The 14669-nt window shown below is 54.9% G+C and overlaps 1 protein-coding gene across 2 annotated transcripts in view; it reads right to left on the bottom strand.

The window, feature by feature from the left end:
* The window catches only part of NCS1 (neuronal calcium sensor 1), a 66221-nt gene that overhangs the window by 14317 nt on the left and 37235 nt on the right, over positions 1 to 14669 (bottom strand). For both annotated transcript variants that reach the window (XM_035260372.3, XM_035260386.3), the window contains exons 3-6: positions 5698 to 5836; positions 3859 to 3937; positions 1436 to 1524; positions 1011 to 1088 (exon numbers count right to left, since the gene is read on the bottom strand). In XM_035260372.3, coding sequence (XP_035116263.3) covers positions 1011 to 1088; positions 1436 to 1524; positions 3859 to 3937; positions 5698 to 5836 — 385 coding nt within the window. The remainder of the gene's footprint in view (positions 1 to 1010; positions 1089 to 1435; positions 1525 to 3858; positions 3938 to 5697; positions 5837 to 14669) is intronic.

Raw genomic sequence — 14669 nt, 5'->3', positions numbered from 1 at the left:
TTTTTTTTTATTTTGAGACCCACTCTTGTGGCCCAGGCAGGAGTGCAGTGTGTGATCTTGGCTCACTGCAACCTCCACCTCCTGGGTTCAAGCAATTTTCCTGCCTCAGCCTCCCAAATAGCTGGGATTACAGGCATGTGCCACCATGCCTGGCTAATTTTTTTGTAATCTTTTTTTTTTTTTTTTTTTTTTTTTTTAAGTAAAGACAGAGATTCACCATGTTGGTCAGGCTGGTCTCAAACTCCTGACCTCAGGTAATCCACATGCTTCGGCCTCCCAAAGTGTCAGGATTAGAAGTGTGAGCCACCACGCCCGGCCTATGGTTCCCTTTAAAGAAGGGTTTCTTAACCTTGGGCCTGTGGATAGAAATCAGCAGGACTGTGAACTTGGGGGAAAAAATCAGTCTATCTTTTCACTAACCTCTAACTGAAATGTAGCTTTTCCTTCGATAGGAACCTAGATGATGGTCCCCAACAGGACCTGCAGTCCCCGTGATCTGTCGACAGTGGGGTCACAGGTATTTTCATAGCGTCCCAGTTGCAGATAGGACAGCTCCCAATTTCCCAGTGGGGCTTGTCAGCCCCACCACTACATCTTAGTTAATGCGTTAAGAAGAGCAGCTCACAGAATGCTACATCACAGATTCTTTTTTAAAAATACTCTGACAGCTGTTTTCTAAAATAATCAGCTTCCTTTTTGATCTTCTGAAAGCCGTTATTCTGAGAAGTCCGTAGGCTTCTCCAGAATGCCAAAGGGGTCTGCGGCAAACCAAAAAAATAAAGCCTGAGGACTTTGGTTGATTAGAGAAAGCACACCAGCAAACTGACTTAAGACTCTGGACACTGGATGCGGCTGGCTGCTGACCGTGGATGTGCCACCAGGCCGTGCCGCCTGCCGTGAGCCAGCCCCATACTCGATGGCAGCAAAGGCGGGCCCAGGCTCCAGGGACCCCAATTCCTGCCCCGACCCTTTGCCTCCCCGGTCTGGGACCAGCCCCAGCCCCACCTCACCTTGTCCATCATGGCAAAGATCCGGTCCACTCTCTTTTCTGGAGTGTTCTCCTCCTCTGGGAGCTCCACGGTGTTCCCCTGCAGGGACAGACAAGGCGGGACTGGGGCCTGGCACCCTGGGCTTTGGGCTCTTGGCCACACATTTGCCCCCCAGACCTGGCAGGTTCCAGATGAGAACCACCTCCCTCTTCTTTCCTCTCCCCATCCCTGCCATTCTGCCCTGGAATATCCCACACCCCAGCCCCACTATCTGCCAGCCCCTGCCTGCCAACCTGCCCAGGCAGAGATGTACAGAACAGAACAGCTCAACCAGGGACCCCCGCTCCCACCCTGGGCAGGGGCACCGCTGCACAGGTGCTGTCTCTTTCTCAGTCACTGGCTTTGCCCCTCCTGCCATCCCCACACCATGGGAACCAGCCTCTCACCACCATCTGGTAAATGGCGTCCACAATGTCTAGCATCTCATTCCTGGTTATGTAGCCGTCGTTGTCTAAGTCATAGAGTTTGAAGGCCCCTGTAAGCAACAGCCAGCGCTGAGTGAGCAAGGCTGGGGCGGCTGGGAGGGGTCTTCAGCTCACCCCTCCTCTCTGTACCCCAACATGAAGTTAGAGACCGGATGGCCCATTCTTCATCAGGTCAACAAATATTTACATCAAGATAGGGACAGACACACACACACACACACACACACACACACACACACACACACCCCATTGCAGCTAGGGTTAAAAATAAATAAGGCTGGGTGTGGTGGCTCACACCTGTAATCCCAGCACTTTGGGAGGCTGAAGTGGGTGGATTGCTTGAGCCCAGGAGTTCGAGATCAGCCTGAGCAACATGGCAAAACCCCATCTCTACAAAATACAAAAATTAGCTGGGCGTGGTGGCATGTGCCTATAGTTCCAGCTACTTGCAAGGCTGAGGTGGGAGGATGGCTTGAGCCCAGGAGGTGAAGGTTACAATAAGCCGAGATCGAGCCACTGCACTCCAGCCTGGGTGACAGAGCAAGACCTTCTCTCTCTCACTTTCTCTCTCTCTCTCTCCATATATGTATGTGTGTGTGTGTGTGTGTGTGTGTGTGTGTGTGTGTGTGTGTGTGTATTAATTAATTAAAAATAACAGGACCAGGCACAGTGGCTCACGCCTGTAATCCCAGCACTTTGGGAGGCCGAGATGGGCGGATCACCTGAGGTCAGGAGTTTGAGACCAGCCTGGCCAACATGGTAAAACCCCATCTCTACTAAAAATACAAAAATTAGCCAGGCATGGTGGTGAGCACCTGTAATCCCAGCTACTTGGGAGGCTGAGGCACGAGAATCACTTGAATTCGGGAGGCAGAGGTCGTAGTGAGCAGAGACCGCACCACTGCCCTCCAGCCTGGGAGACAGAGCGAGACTCTGTCTCTAAATGAATAAATAAAATAAAGGGAAGAGGCATTGGGCTTCCAGGGCCGAGGCCTCAGAGGCTGGAGCCGAGTGAGTGGGAAGCCAGGGGCCTGGGGTGTGGCCCAGAGGAGTCTATCCACCACCCTACTCCCTCCCCCACTCCAGCCCCACCTCCTCCCCATGGTCCACTCGGCTCCCACAGTTATGCTGTGGCCCCGACAGTCAACATTAGATAATAAATAGTGCAACACGAGGAGGATCTTTTGCATAAATAAAATTCTCTTTTATTCCTTAAAAAAAAAAAGGCCAGGCACAGTGTGTCACGTCTGTAATCCCAACACTTTGGGAGGCCAAGGCAGGTGGATCACGAGGTCAGGAGTTCGAGACCAGTCTGGCCAACATAGTGAAAACCTGTCTCTATTAAAAATACAAAAATTAGCTGGGTGTGGTGGCAGGTGCCTGTAGTCCCAGCTACTCAGGAGGCTGAGGCAGGAGAATCACTTGAACCCGGGAGGCAGAGGTCATGGTAAGCCAAGATCGTGCCACTGCATCCAGCCTGGGCAACAGAGTGAGACTCCACCTCAATCAATCAATCAATCAATAGAAACTGCAGGGTCTTCTGGCTGCTGGCGGAATGAAGTGTGAAAGTCTTCCCGAGCAGGGAGCTCTGGCCACATGGTTTCCATCTTCCCCACCCTTCACCCTCCCTGCATTCCTGCTAATGCCGCCAGGGGCCTGAACAGCCTCCCTCCTGTCCTCTCAGCCTCCCTCTATGGGCCTCGCACCTGCGGGCCCCCCTGCCTGGAGCCCTTGCACCCCTCCCAGCTCCCCTCACCCCAGCCCAGCGCCTACCAGGCAGGTCCCCTCCTGCTCAGGACTCCCTCTCCCGCTCGCCTACAGTTTCCTGAGGTTTTGGTAAATCCTGCTGCCATGCTAGACTGACAACCGTGAAAGCAGGACCTATCTACCTTATCCCCAGTGGGTCCCTGGTACCAACAGCTGGCTGCGTGCAGTCGTCATCTGGCGAATGAACAAGTAAGTGAAGGAGTGAAAGCCGGAATCAAAGCAGTGGCTATGAAAGAGGTGGGTCCGGCACTGAACTTGTTTCTTGGGTCCCCACTGCCCCTCCCGCTGCCCAGGTCTGCACCTGCCAGAGTGTAGCCAAGGCTCCTGCCAGCCTCTGCCCTCAGCCCTCCACCTCCAGGAAACCCTCTGACCTAGAAGCGCCAATGTCTGTGCTACTCTCTGAACCCGGGACAGCTGGTCTGGCCTAGTTACTTGGCCATGTGAGGGCTACCTGCCCAGGGCCAGGCCTGCCCTCAGTGGACAGACAGAGCTGGGACACCATCTGCGGTCACTGCGGTGGGCGTCTGGTGCCCCTGCCTGGTGAGGGCAGAGGACTGCCTCCCTCTTGCCTGGGCCCGCCAGCTGCTGCCCCATAGGGCCAAAGGAGCTGGACTTACACCGCAGCTTCTCATCCAGGGTCCCCCTCGAGGTCACCGACAGTGCCTGGATGAACTCAGAGAACTCGATCCGCCCGTCCTGACAGGAGAGAGAGGGGATGGTCTCAGTCAGTACCGGCCAGGCCACCAGGTCAGGCTGAACCCTGGAGGTGGGTGAGGGGCAGTCGCAGGCTCCAGACACTGTGACCAATGAACACTCAGGTGGAGAGGGCAGGTTCGAAAGGATGGGGGACAAGACGCAAGGAGAGGGCCAGGAGCAGATGCTGGGGACTGGTTTGGGGTTAGAAGTGGAAGGGGCTGGGAGGGAGGGACAGGAAGAGGGGCTGAAACTGAACAGAGGCTGACTCCACTCCCGATGGGAGAAGGTACCAGAAGCACCAACACCTGCACCCCTCTCAGCAACGGCACCTGGAAACCCCTTGTCCTGGAGCTGTAGGCTCATGGGTTTTGCAGAGGGAGGGCCCCTGCAGGCTGTTCAATTCCACCTGTTATATGCAAATACGAAACTGAGGCCAAAGAAGGGAAGAGCCCTCCCCAGGGTCAGGAGTGTTACTGGGGGAACCTGGGAGAAGGTGGGGGTGTGACAGAATAGAAATCTCCTCGGTGCCAGCAGCACAGGGTACAGGGACAAGTGACAGTCAATCCACCCTCAAATGCTACTATGGGACAGAACCAGGGTCATCGCAGAAAACCCAACAGCTGTTGGTGCAGCCACTGCCCGAAGGGAACAGGAGCTACCACATGGTGAGTCCTGAAAATGTGACACTCTGTGGAAAAAGCCAGGAACAAAAGATCCTACAGCTTATGATTCCCAGAGCCTCAGTTTCCTGACCTACAATATGGGCATTCAAGTACCCAGATCCCAGGTGCTTGTAAGGCCTCATTAAAAATAATCCATGTATGGTTGGGTGCGGTGACTCACACCTGTAATCCCAGTACTTTGGGAAGCCAAGGCAGGCAGGTGGATCATCTGAAGTCAAGAGTTCGAGACCAGCCTGGGCAACATGGTGAAACCCCATTTCTACTCAAAATACAAAAATTAGCCAGGTGTGGTGGCAGGTGCCTGTAATCCCAGCTACTGGGGAGGCTGAAGCAGGGGAAATCACTTGAACTCGGGAGGCAGAGGTTGCGGTGAGTTGAGATTGCACCACTGCACTCCAGCCTGAGCGACAGAGCAAGACTCTGTCTCAAAAAAAATCCATGCAAAGAGCTTATACATAGTAAATGTTCGGTAAATATTGGTTATTATTATTAATCTTGTTATCACTGGAGGCATTTGCATTTATGCTTATTAGAGAAATGTCAGGGTGTACATGCGTATATATATGTGTATACATGCATGTGTGTACATGGTATATATGTGTGTATATGTGTGTCTCTGTGTGTACACGTGTGCACTTGCAAATCCATGCATTGTGCATGTGTGCGTTTGTGTGAACTGTATGAGTATAAATGTGTGTTCATATGCATCTCCCTGTATTTGTGCCTGTGTGTGCATGGTATTCGGGTATATGTGCACATACACCTCTGTATGAGAGCTGAGACGTGCATGACAGTGCATGAGTGGGTGTACATATGTGTGCACACGTGTTTGCATGCATTTGGATGCATCTGTTTATCGTGTGTATCTGCATGTGTACATGTGCGTGCATTTATGTGGGACTATGTATGTATGTGTGCGTGCCAGCATGCCCTTGTGTGTGTGTTTATTCTCCAGAGGTAACATCAGCAGGAGAGAGTGGGTGTGGAGACGCTGCAGGTGCCCACGGGAGCTAAGCCAGCTGCTGCGAGAGGGAAGAGGCTCTGGGCTGCCTCGGGCCCCATCCATCCCCAGCTCACCTTGTTTTCATCAAAGACGTTAAAAACAAATGTGGCAAACTTGGTGGGGTCTCCGAATGGGAAGAATTGCTTGTAGATCTTCTGGAAGCCTGCTGCATCCAGCTGCCCACTGGGGCAATCCTTGATGAAGCCTTTGTACCTGAAGGTAGCAGACCAGGACAGAGAGGGTAAAAGAGATGCCAACATCACCCACCCACCAACATTGCCCACCCTGGGCCTAAGAAAGCTGTGGCTCCTTGTTCAAAGAGATGGCGCCACATGGGGCTGTGGGCACAGTCCCACCTCTGCCTCTCACTATGGCGTGACCTTGGGTACAGACTTCACCACTCTGAGCCTCGTCTGCATGAGGGGGTTAAGAGCTGACATAGGAATTAACCCAGATACTGCACACAGAGTGTGCATGTGGCCACCCAACCCTGTGCTCCACCCAAGGGGGCTAAGAGTCACATGAATGGCCTCCCAGAAGCCACATGCCTGCGCAAGACCTTCCCACCTCCCCTCCTTCTCCTCTGAGCCCCTCCTGGCATCACAGCCGGGCAGGCTGCTACTGGCTGCTGGTGGGTAGACCACCATATGGAGCCGGCAGCTGGCCCCTCCCACATGCCCACACCCCGCCCCTCAGCCTCTGTTCCCAGGGAACTGGGTAAACAGCATGGAGGGACCCTGGCTCTTCCGACCAGACTTGTCTTTCCTGCAGTCCTGGTGCCCAGCACAAGATCCTCCAGATCCCCAGGCGGCTGATGGTGGGACGGCTTTGCACCCCCAATCCCAGGCCAAATCTCTGCCATTCACTAGCTGTACAACCTCAAGCAAAAGCCCTTACCTGTTTCCTCAACTATAAGAAGGGATGGTTCTCACACCCGTCTTGTCGGTATGAGGGACATGGTGCATGTAACCACAGGGCTCGGCACAAAAACGAGTCAATCGTGTGAATTTTAGAACTGTGAACCTAAATATGTGTTGTTCTAAACCAGTTCACAAGCTGGCTCCTGTGTGCAGTTGAACCGTCCCTCCCGCCCCACCACAGGGGGTCACACACTCCTCGGAGGACGATTCCTTCCACAACAGGAAGCCAGAGAAAGCAGTCAGCTGTTACCAACACCAGCTATTACCTTTGCAGGGTCAGACCCAACTGGGAACTCTGCACACCTTATTCTCCCAGAATGCTCCTAACAGCCCTATGAGAAGGTACTATAAGGAAGCTTTGTTTTTGTTTTGTTTTTTTTTGAGATGGAGTCTCTCTCTGTTGCCGAAGATGGAGTGCAGTGGCGTGATCTAGGCTCACTGCAACCTCCACCTCCTGGGTTCAAGCAATTCTCCTGCCTGAGCCTTCTGAGTAGCTGGGATTACAGGCATATGCCACCACATCCAGCTAATTTTTGTATTTTTAGTAGAGATAGGGTTTCGCCATGTTGGCCAGGCTGGTCCCAAACCCCTGACCTCAGGTGATCTGCCTGCCTCAGCCTCCCAGAGTGTTGGGATTACAGGCATGAGCCATGGTGCCAGGCTGAGGAAGCTCATTTTAAAGATGCGAAAACAGGCTCAGAGAGAGGAAGACATTTGCAAGTCCTCGAAGCCCAGGTTACAGAGGAGGTGGGGATCAAAGGTGAATGCTGAGGAGGCCAATGCTCAAGAAGCCAGATCACCGCCGACTTTCACACCGCCCGCTGCGCCCCCTTCAGTGTGACCCACGCAAAGCCTCCACCCTTCCCCACAACATCAGAGCGGGTTCTGGGATGACCGAGCAGGAAATTTGAGAGGCGCTGTGATTAGGGCCCATCCAGAGAGGGCGCACGTGGAAAAGCCACCGTCCCCCTCCCCAGTAAACAGGAATCTAAGGGACTGGAATGGACCCTGGGCACACGAGGACCTGAAGGGACATGTGGGGCTCCCAGGGGTGGGACCCTTGAACATTCCGCGGCCTGAATGGCGAAGCTCAGGCACTCAGCCTCCTGCCAGTACTATGGCTGCTGCTGCCGGAATGAGGGCTGCTGAGTCGGGGAAGTGGATGGGGGAAGGCAGAGAAGATGGGGTGGGATGTGGGAGGGAGGGGAGTTCTTCTTTAATCAGACCACAGCGGGCACATGACCGTCCTGGCAGTGCCCACAGCAAGCAGGAGGCCATGAATAAGCCAGCCCTCTGCACCTTTTCCTGTCCCTACCCCAGAACACCTTGAAGGATGCTAGAGGCTCAGGGAGGTAGGTCCCAGCTCAGGAACCACCGGCCTTTGTAGCAACCCATGACAGCAGCCCAATCCCGGGCCCTGTGAGACTGGGCAGTTCCCCCTCAACTCGCCCTGCACTCCCTGGCAGCCGGCCCAACCATCCCATTTCACACATGCGAGTGCTGAGGCACGGAGAGGTCAGGAGATTCATACACAGCAACTCGTGAGACTCAGAGCCGGCCCCACTTCTCCTGTCCTCTGCGCTGCCGGCCAGCCTGCAACCCCAGCATCCGTCCCTCCTGTGCAGGTGATGACTACAGGCCCACCCAGAATCCCTGCAGCCTGGCAGGACTCTAGGGGTCTACTGGCCTCTGCTCAGCCCTGAGATCTGTTCTGAGCCCCTGCTTGGATCAGCCAAGCAAGAAGGAAGCAAAGCAGGACAGTCAGAAAACTATGGGTGTGAGGCCAGGCACGGAGGCTCACGCCTGTCATCCCCGCACTGTGGGAGTCCGAAGTGGGCCGATCATTTGAGGTCAGGATTTCAAGACCAGCCTGGCCAACAGGGTGAAACCCCGTCTCTACTAAATATACAAAAATTAGCCAGGCCTGATGGTGCCTGTAATCCCAGCTACTCAGGAGACTAAGGCAGGAGAGTCACTTGAACCTGGGAGGCAGAGGTTGCACTGAGCCAAGATCATGCCACTGTGGATCTCGAGTCCCTTCCCACAGCAGGAGGAAGGGACACAGCTACCCCCCCTCCCAGCCCTCAAAGCTGCCTTCTCTCTGCTTCTTTCCAGTTTCTTCTGTTTCAGCCTGGCCCATGACCCCAGAACCCCAGGCCAGGATGGGCCCCTGGGCAGCGGGGGAAACATGCCTGGCACCAGGATGTAATGACCCGTGTGGGGACACACCCAGCTGTCCCCAGACCTCCCTGGATGCCAGGTGGTTACTTCTTCGTGCAAACCTTCTAACTTATCCACAATGGGTCTGTGCTACTTGAGTGATTCTAAAAGGTCCTTAAAAACAATAAAGACAAAACAAAAGGCACCGAAAGGCGTCCCTGCAGATGGCTCACAGGGGCCGCTCTAAGGAGGGGGAGGCTGTGCACAGAGTCTACGCGGCACGCGGCTGTGGAAGGCGGCAGTGAGGATCTGTGCAGAGGGAAGCCAGCCTCAGTGGGGAGCCTTCGGGGCCCTATCCAGTTACCACTGCAGAGGTTATCACTGTGGGGCCCCAGCCCCCTTCCATGCCATTAGCAGGGCCCCAAGAAGCCCCCCTTGAAGCAATGCCCATGAGGGGGTGCCCAGCCTGCTGCTCCAGCTTCCTTCTGCCAGACCCTGCATACTCCACACCAAGACTTCGGATAGGAGCCCTCTTCTCACTTGGCCTCAACCTGTCCCCTGGCCCCAGCCCCAGGTCTTCGGCCTGCCTGGCCCAGCTGTAGCAAGAATCCTAAGTCAGTGTAGCCAGAATCGCTACACCACGATATCTGATCAAGTTCCTCGGTGAGTCCTCGTCCTGCCCCCGCATCAGCCTGCCCAGTCAGTTCAGCAGGAATGCCCTGCCCTGGAGGCCTCCTCTTACTCAGTTTCCACCCACTGAGCCCTCACCTGTTCACTGGTGGTAAAAAGCCTCACTTTTCCTCGCATTCAGGGTTGAACCCCTCCCTCTCTGGGGTTGTGATAGTCCTGACACCTATTGCAAGAGTCCTGAATGAAGCCTTCCTGACTTTTTTTTTTTTTGAGATGGAGTCTTGCTCTGTCGCCAGGCTGGAGTACAGTGGTACAATCTCGGCTCACTGCAACCTCCACCTCCTGGGCTCACTCAAGTGAATCTCCCGCCTCAGCCTCCCAAGTAGCTGGGATTACAGGTGCCTGCCACCATGCCCAACTAATTTTTTGTATGTTTAGTAGAGACAAGGTTTCACCATGTTGGCCAGGATGATCTCAAACTCCTGACCTCGTGATCCACCTGCCCTGGCCTCCCAAAATGCTGGGATTACAGGCATGAACCACTGCACCAAGCTGATGTTGCTTCTTTCAGGAAGTCGGCCCAGCCGGTCTGAGGTCTCGGGGCCTCCTCTACTCCCCTGCCTGCTTGTCCGTCCCAGCACAGTGGACCATGCTACACCATATGGCGCCTCCAGGCCAGTCCCCACCGGAACGTAGGCTCCTGACACCCCTGTGCCCTGATGATCCGCATGAGGCCTGGCGTGTAACGTGGGCCTGGTGCATGTTTGTCTAGTGAGTTAAATGAATGAACACACAAATTGCCAGGCAGGGGCAGAGGGAGCAAGAGCCGATGTGTCTGGGTCCTTCTTCCTGAGCCCTTGGAACAAGGACCCCTAAAGACCCCAGCTGGGACCTAAGAGCTTGGTGGGCACAGTAAGAAAACCACTGGTGCATGGCCAGGCGCAGTGGCTCACGCCTGTAATTCCAGCACGTCGGGAGACAGAGGCGGGGGGATCACCTGAGGTCAGGAGTTCCAGACGCGCCTGGCCAACATGGGGAAACCCTGTCTCTACTAAATACACAAAAATTAGCTGGGCCTGGTGATATATGTCTATAATCCCAGCAACTTAGGAGGCTGAGGCAGGAGAATCACTTGAACTCAGGAGACGGAGGCTGCAGGGAGCCGAGATCGAGTGCCACTGCACTCCAGCCTGGGTGATAAAGTGAGTGAGACTCCATCTCGAAAAGAAGAGAGAAGAGAAGGGAAGAGAAGAAAAACAGTGATGTGCTTCCACCCTCTGTGTATGGAGACCAGCCTAGAAAGGGAGAGAGAGGCCGAAAGTCACACAGCAAGTCACACAGCAATTCACCAGCAGAAACGGCACAGACGCAGGCTCCTGCCTCACTGGCTCCCCGCCTCACCCACCCTCCGTCAAACCGCCCCCGTGTAAGCGCATGGGTAAAGCAACTGCTACCCAAACATTACGTAACTCCCTCTTCATCATCAGAAGGTGGAGGAGGGAGCCTGCCTCAAACAGAGCAGAGACAGGGTGGGGGGGTCTGAACCTTCCCAGACACCCCAGCCGCCCCCAGGCCTCTACCACCCTGCAAATCACCGCAGCTCCGAGGCTGGGATTTCACACCACAGTCCCAGCCTGACATGCCACCCATCTGCCACCGGCTAGCTGAGTCAGGACGCCCCAAAGCAGCCACACACCCCCTCCTGCAGTGGGCACCCGAGTGAGCTGCTGGCTGAATGATCAAGATCATGCCCAAGAATCTTGTGCCCAGGATGCCTGAGAGATGCGACTCCATCCCCATCCCTGGTCCAGGGTGGAGTTCCCACAGGCCCGGGCCTCCTCCTTCCCCTCCCACCAGTCCCTACCTCTCACCTTCAGACATGCTGCCGCCAGACCTGCTCTGGTGCTGGGACACGGGCCTGTGCTCCAGGCCTGGCCCAAACCTGTCATGCTGGGAGAGGACCCTGAGCAAACCCCTTCCCCACAATGGCCCTCGGTTTCCCTGTGAGTAAAGTAAGTGGCTCATGCTAGACCAGGGTCCCACTCCACCTGTCCTGTGCACGTCCCCATTCAGCATCGTCCCCAGCCTCTACCACACAGATGCCAGTAACAGCCCCTCCCCAGGTGAGGCCAACCCTGAGTGTCTCCAGACACTGCCAAATATCCCCTCGGGGCAGAAGCATTCCGGTTGAGAACTGCTGAACCAGATGGTCTCTGGGGACCCCCACAAGCTCTGGGGAACCGTCATAAGCATCTGATTCTAACAGCTATTCAGGAGACCCACTGAGAGCCAGGCACGGGGCGGGGTGTTTTCCAGGCACGATTCTGCCCAATTGCCCCAACATCCAGGAGGCCAGGCCAATGCCGCCTACTTTACCGAAGGAGAAACTGAGGTTTCTGGAGGTGAAGGCCCTCCCGGCTCAGGGCCTCCATGCAGATGTCTTCTGCGGGGTCTGCTCTTCCCCTTCCTCCTCACCTGCCTGACTCCACTCGCCACCTCCTTCTCAGAAGGAAGAGCATCTCCCTGAGAGAAGCCCCTCTGACCACACAGCCTGGGTCACACTCCAGGACACACTCCCAGCACCCCATCCCTGGGCTGGGCCTTGGTGGCCACTGAAGCAGCTGAGCCTCGGGAATTATTTGTGACTTGTACAGTGACAGGCCACTGCCCCATATGGGCCATTGAGGAAAGAACCCTATCTTCTTGTTCACCTCCAAACCTGCACAGCCCACTCCTGTGCCTGGCACATAGTAGTTGCTCAATTAATGTCAGAGTCACACAGCTATCCAACGAGGTGGCCAGGACCAGAGCCCAGACTCCAGAATGGGAGCCACCTCTGTGTTTGGTACCGGGAAGGGGAGAGAGGGATCAGCTCTCCTGGCCCTGCGCACCTCTCTGACAGCCCGGTGGAAGCCAAAAGTCCTCCGTGGGCCTGTTTTCCTCCACATCTTCTGCTTGATTCCAGACCCACAGTGGAAGGGACAGGAGTCCCAGCATCCTTGCTGGCTCAGGCCAGGCCAGGGGAGGGAGTAGAGATGGCGCCAGGAGTAACCCCTTATCCCAAATCTCCCTGCAGATGGGTGACTCAAGGTGCTCAGCATGGTCAGGGGTTCAGGGCAGGATCTCGGGGTCCAGCCCCAGCATCTCCAGGTTCCAGAGCATGGATGGCTCTGGGGGTCCACCATGCAGGCCCCCACTTCAGACAAGTCCTTCATGTGTGCAGGAGAAAGGAGTGGCAGAGGGGTCCCTGTGGTTATTATCATTGCAATTGTGAATCTCCATGATCATCTTCACTGGTAGCACTGAGCATGCAGGAACTCTGTAATATGAAACAGGAGGCCAGGCAGGTGGCTCATGCCTAGAATCCCAGCACTTTGGGAGGCCGAGGCAGGAGGATCACTTGAGCCCAAGAGTTCGAGACCAGTCTGGGCAACATAGCAAGACCCCATCTCTCTACAAAAAAATAAACAAAAAAAAATTAGTGGAGCTGGGCTCAGTGAGTTGTGCTTGTCCTCCTAGCTGCTTGGGCGGCTGAGGGAGGAGGAACCCTTGAGCCCAAAAGTTCGAGGTTGCAGTGAGCTATGATCATACCACTACACTCCAGCCTGGACAACAAAGCCAGACCCTACCTCAAAAAAAAAAAAAAAAGAAAAGAAAAAGAAAAAGGGGTTTTATATATATATATATGTATTTTTAAGTTTAAGAAATTGAATAAGAAGGGCTCAGCCTTCAGGTCTGGCATGATCCTGCCCCAGTCTTGACCTGTGTGTGACCCAGGGCAGGTGACAATTCTCCTTGGAGCCTCAGTTTCCTCATCTGTGAGGTGGGAGCCAACCTCACACCTTCCTTCCAGGCCCTGAGTGTGCCTGGACAAATGAGCTGAGACTGTTTACACCACAGGAAGTTCTGAGCACTGGCCACGCCCCAAGCCCTGGCCTACGACTTCCCCCAACACCAGAGCCAGCTGCCGGGCACAGCCCACACCCCGTTACCTTGTCCCACAAACTGTGCCAGGAAGAAGATTCCACCATACCCTCCCAAGCCCCCACTCTAGCCCCACAGGAAGTCCTTCCCCTCCTTTTTTTTCTTCAAGACTGGGTCTCACTCCATGGCCCAGGCTGCAATGCAGCGGGGAGATCTCAGCTCACTACAACCTCTGCTTCCCGGGTTTAAGCCATTCTCCTGCCTCGGCCTCCTGAGTACCTGGGACTACAGATGCACACCACCATGCCCAGCTAAGTTTTATATTTTTAGTAGAGATGGGGTTTCACCATGTTGGCCAGGCTGGCCCCAAACTCCTAACCTCGCGATTTACCTGCCTCGGCCTCCCGAAGTGCTGGGATGACACACATGAGCCACCATGCCTGGCCAGGGAGTCCTTCCTTTTTTTTTTTTTTTTTTTTACTTGCCATCCAGTAACACAGGAAGTCCTTCTAATACCCAGACTAATACCCAGTCTCCTAGTACATGGGCACCAAGATCCCTCACTGCCCCTCCCACCCAGTAATTCAGCCCAAGATGTTTATACAGAAGCCACACCTCACACAACCTTGTTCATGAACAGGGGTCTTAACTCTTTGGGGGCCAGAGACCCCTTTGGGGATTGGAGAAGAGCCGTGATGCCAGGCCTCAGAGGCAGGCCCAGCTGTGAAGAACCGAGCCTGTGATCCCCAGCCGCAGGAAGCAGCTCATCAAGACAGGGTAGACATGAGGAAAGGAAACCCTAGATTCAACAACGGCACTCTCACGCTCCTTTAAAGGGAAGGGGAGAAAAGAAATCTGTCATCTCATTAAAATCCTGAAAGCTGACTGCCACTTGTAAAACACTTCCCACTCCAGCGCTGGAGGTCCTCCCCAAGACTCCCACCTTCTCTTCCCCCCACAGCACCAGGCTGGGTGAATGCCCTTGTCCACCAGGAGACTCCAAGCACCTCACCTTCCTCAGTCCCTGATGCCCCCCAGCAACTGGCACTGGCCTGGCACAGACTAGGTGCTCAGTAAAGACGTACTGATGAATCAGTAAACAAAAGAACGAATGACTGAATGCTCCCAGGACACATGAGTCCAACTCCAGTTTGGCCTCTAGTTCTCTGAGGGCCTGACCAAGCCCCTGGACTTCCGGGCCTCAGTTTCCCAAAGCCCCAGTCCTCTAGGACTTCCCTGAATTCACTACTCTCAGCTCCCGCTGAGAGGCCACCCTGCATCTCCTGCCATGCGGACGACATTGGGGCAGCTGCTCTCTGCAATGCAAAAGGTGGGACAGAGCTCGCTGGACGGATAAATCATGAAGCATAACCCCAAGTGCAATCAGCCAGGCACAGCAGGAACGGGCGCAG

The sequence above is a fragment of the Callithrix jacchus genome, chromosome 1 (genome assembly GCF_049354715.1).
Source record: "Callithrix jacchus isolate 240 chromosome 1, calJac240_pri, whole genome shotgun sequence".
Classification (NCBI taxonomy): domain Eukaryota; kingdom Metazoa; phylum Chordata; class Mammalia; order Primates; family Cebidae; genus Callithrix; species Callithrix jacchus.
This window is presented reverse-complemented; position numbering and strand designations above follow the sequence as displayed.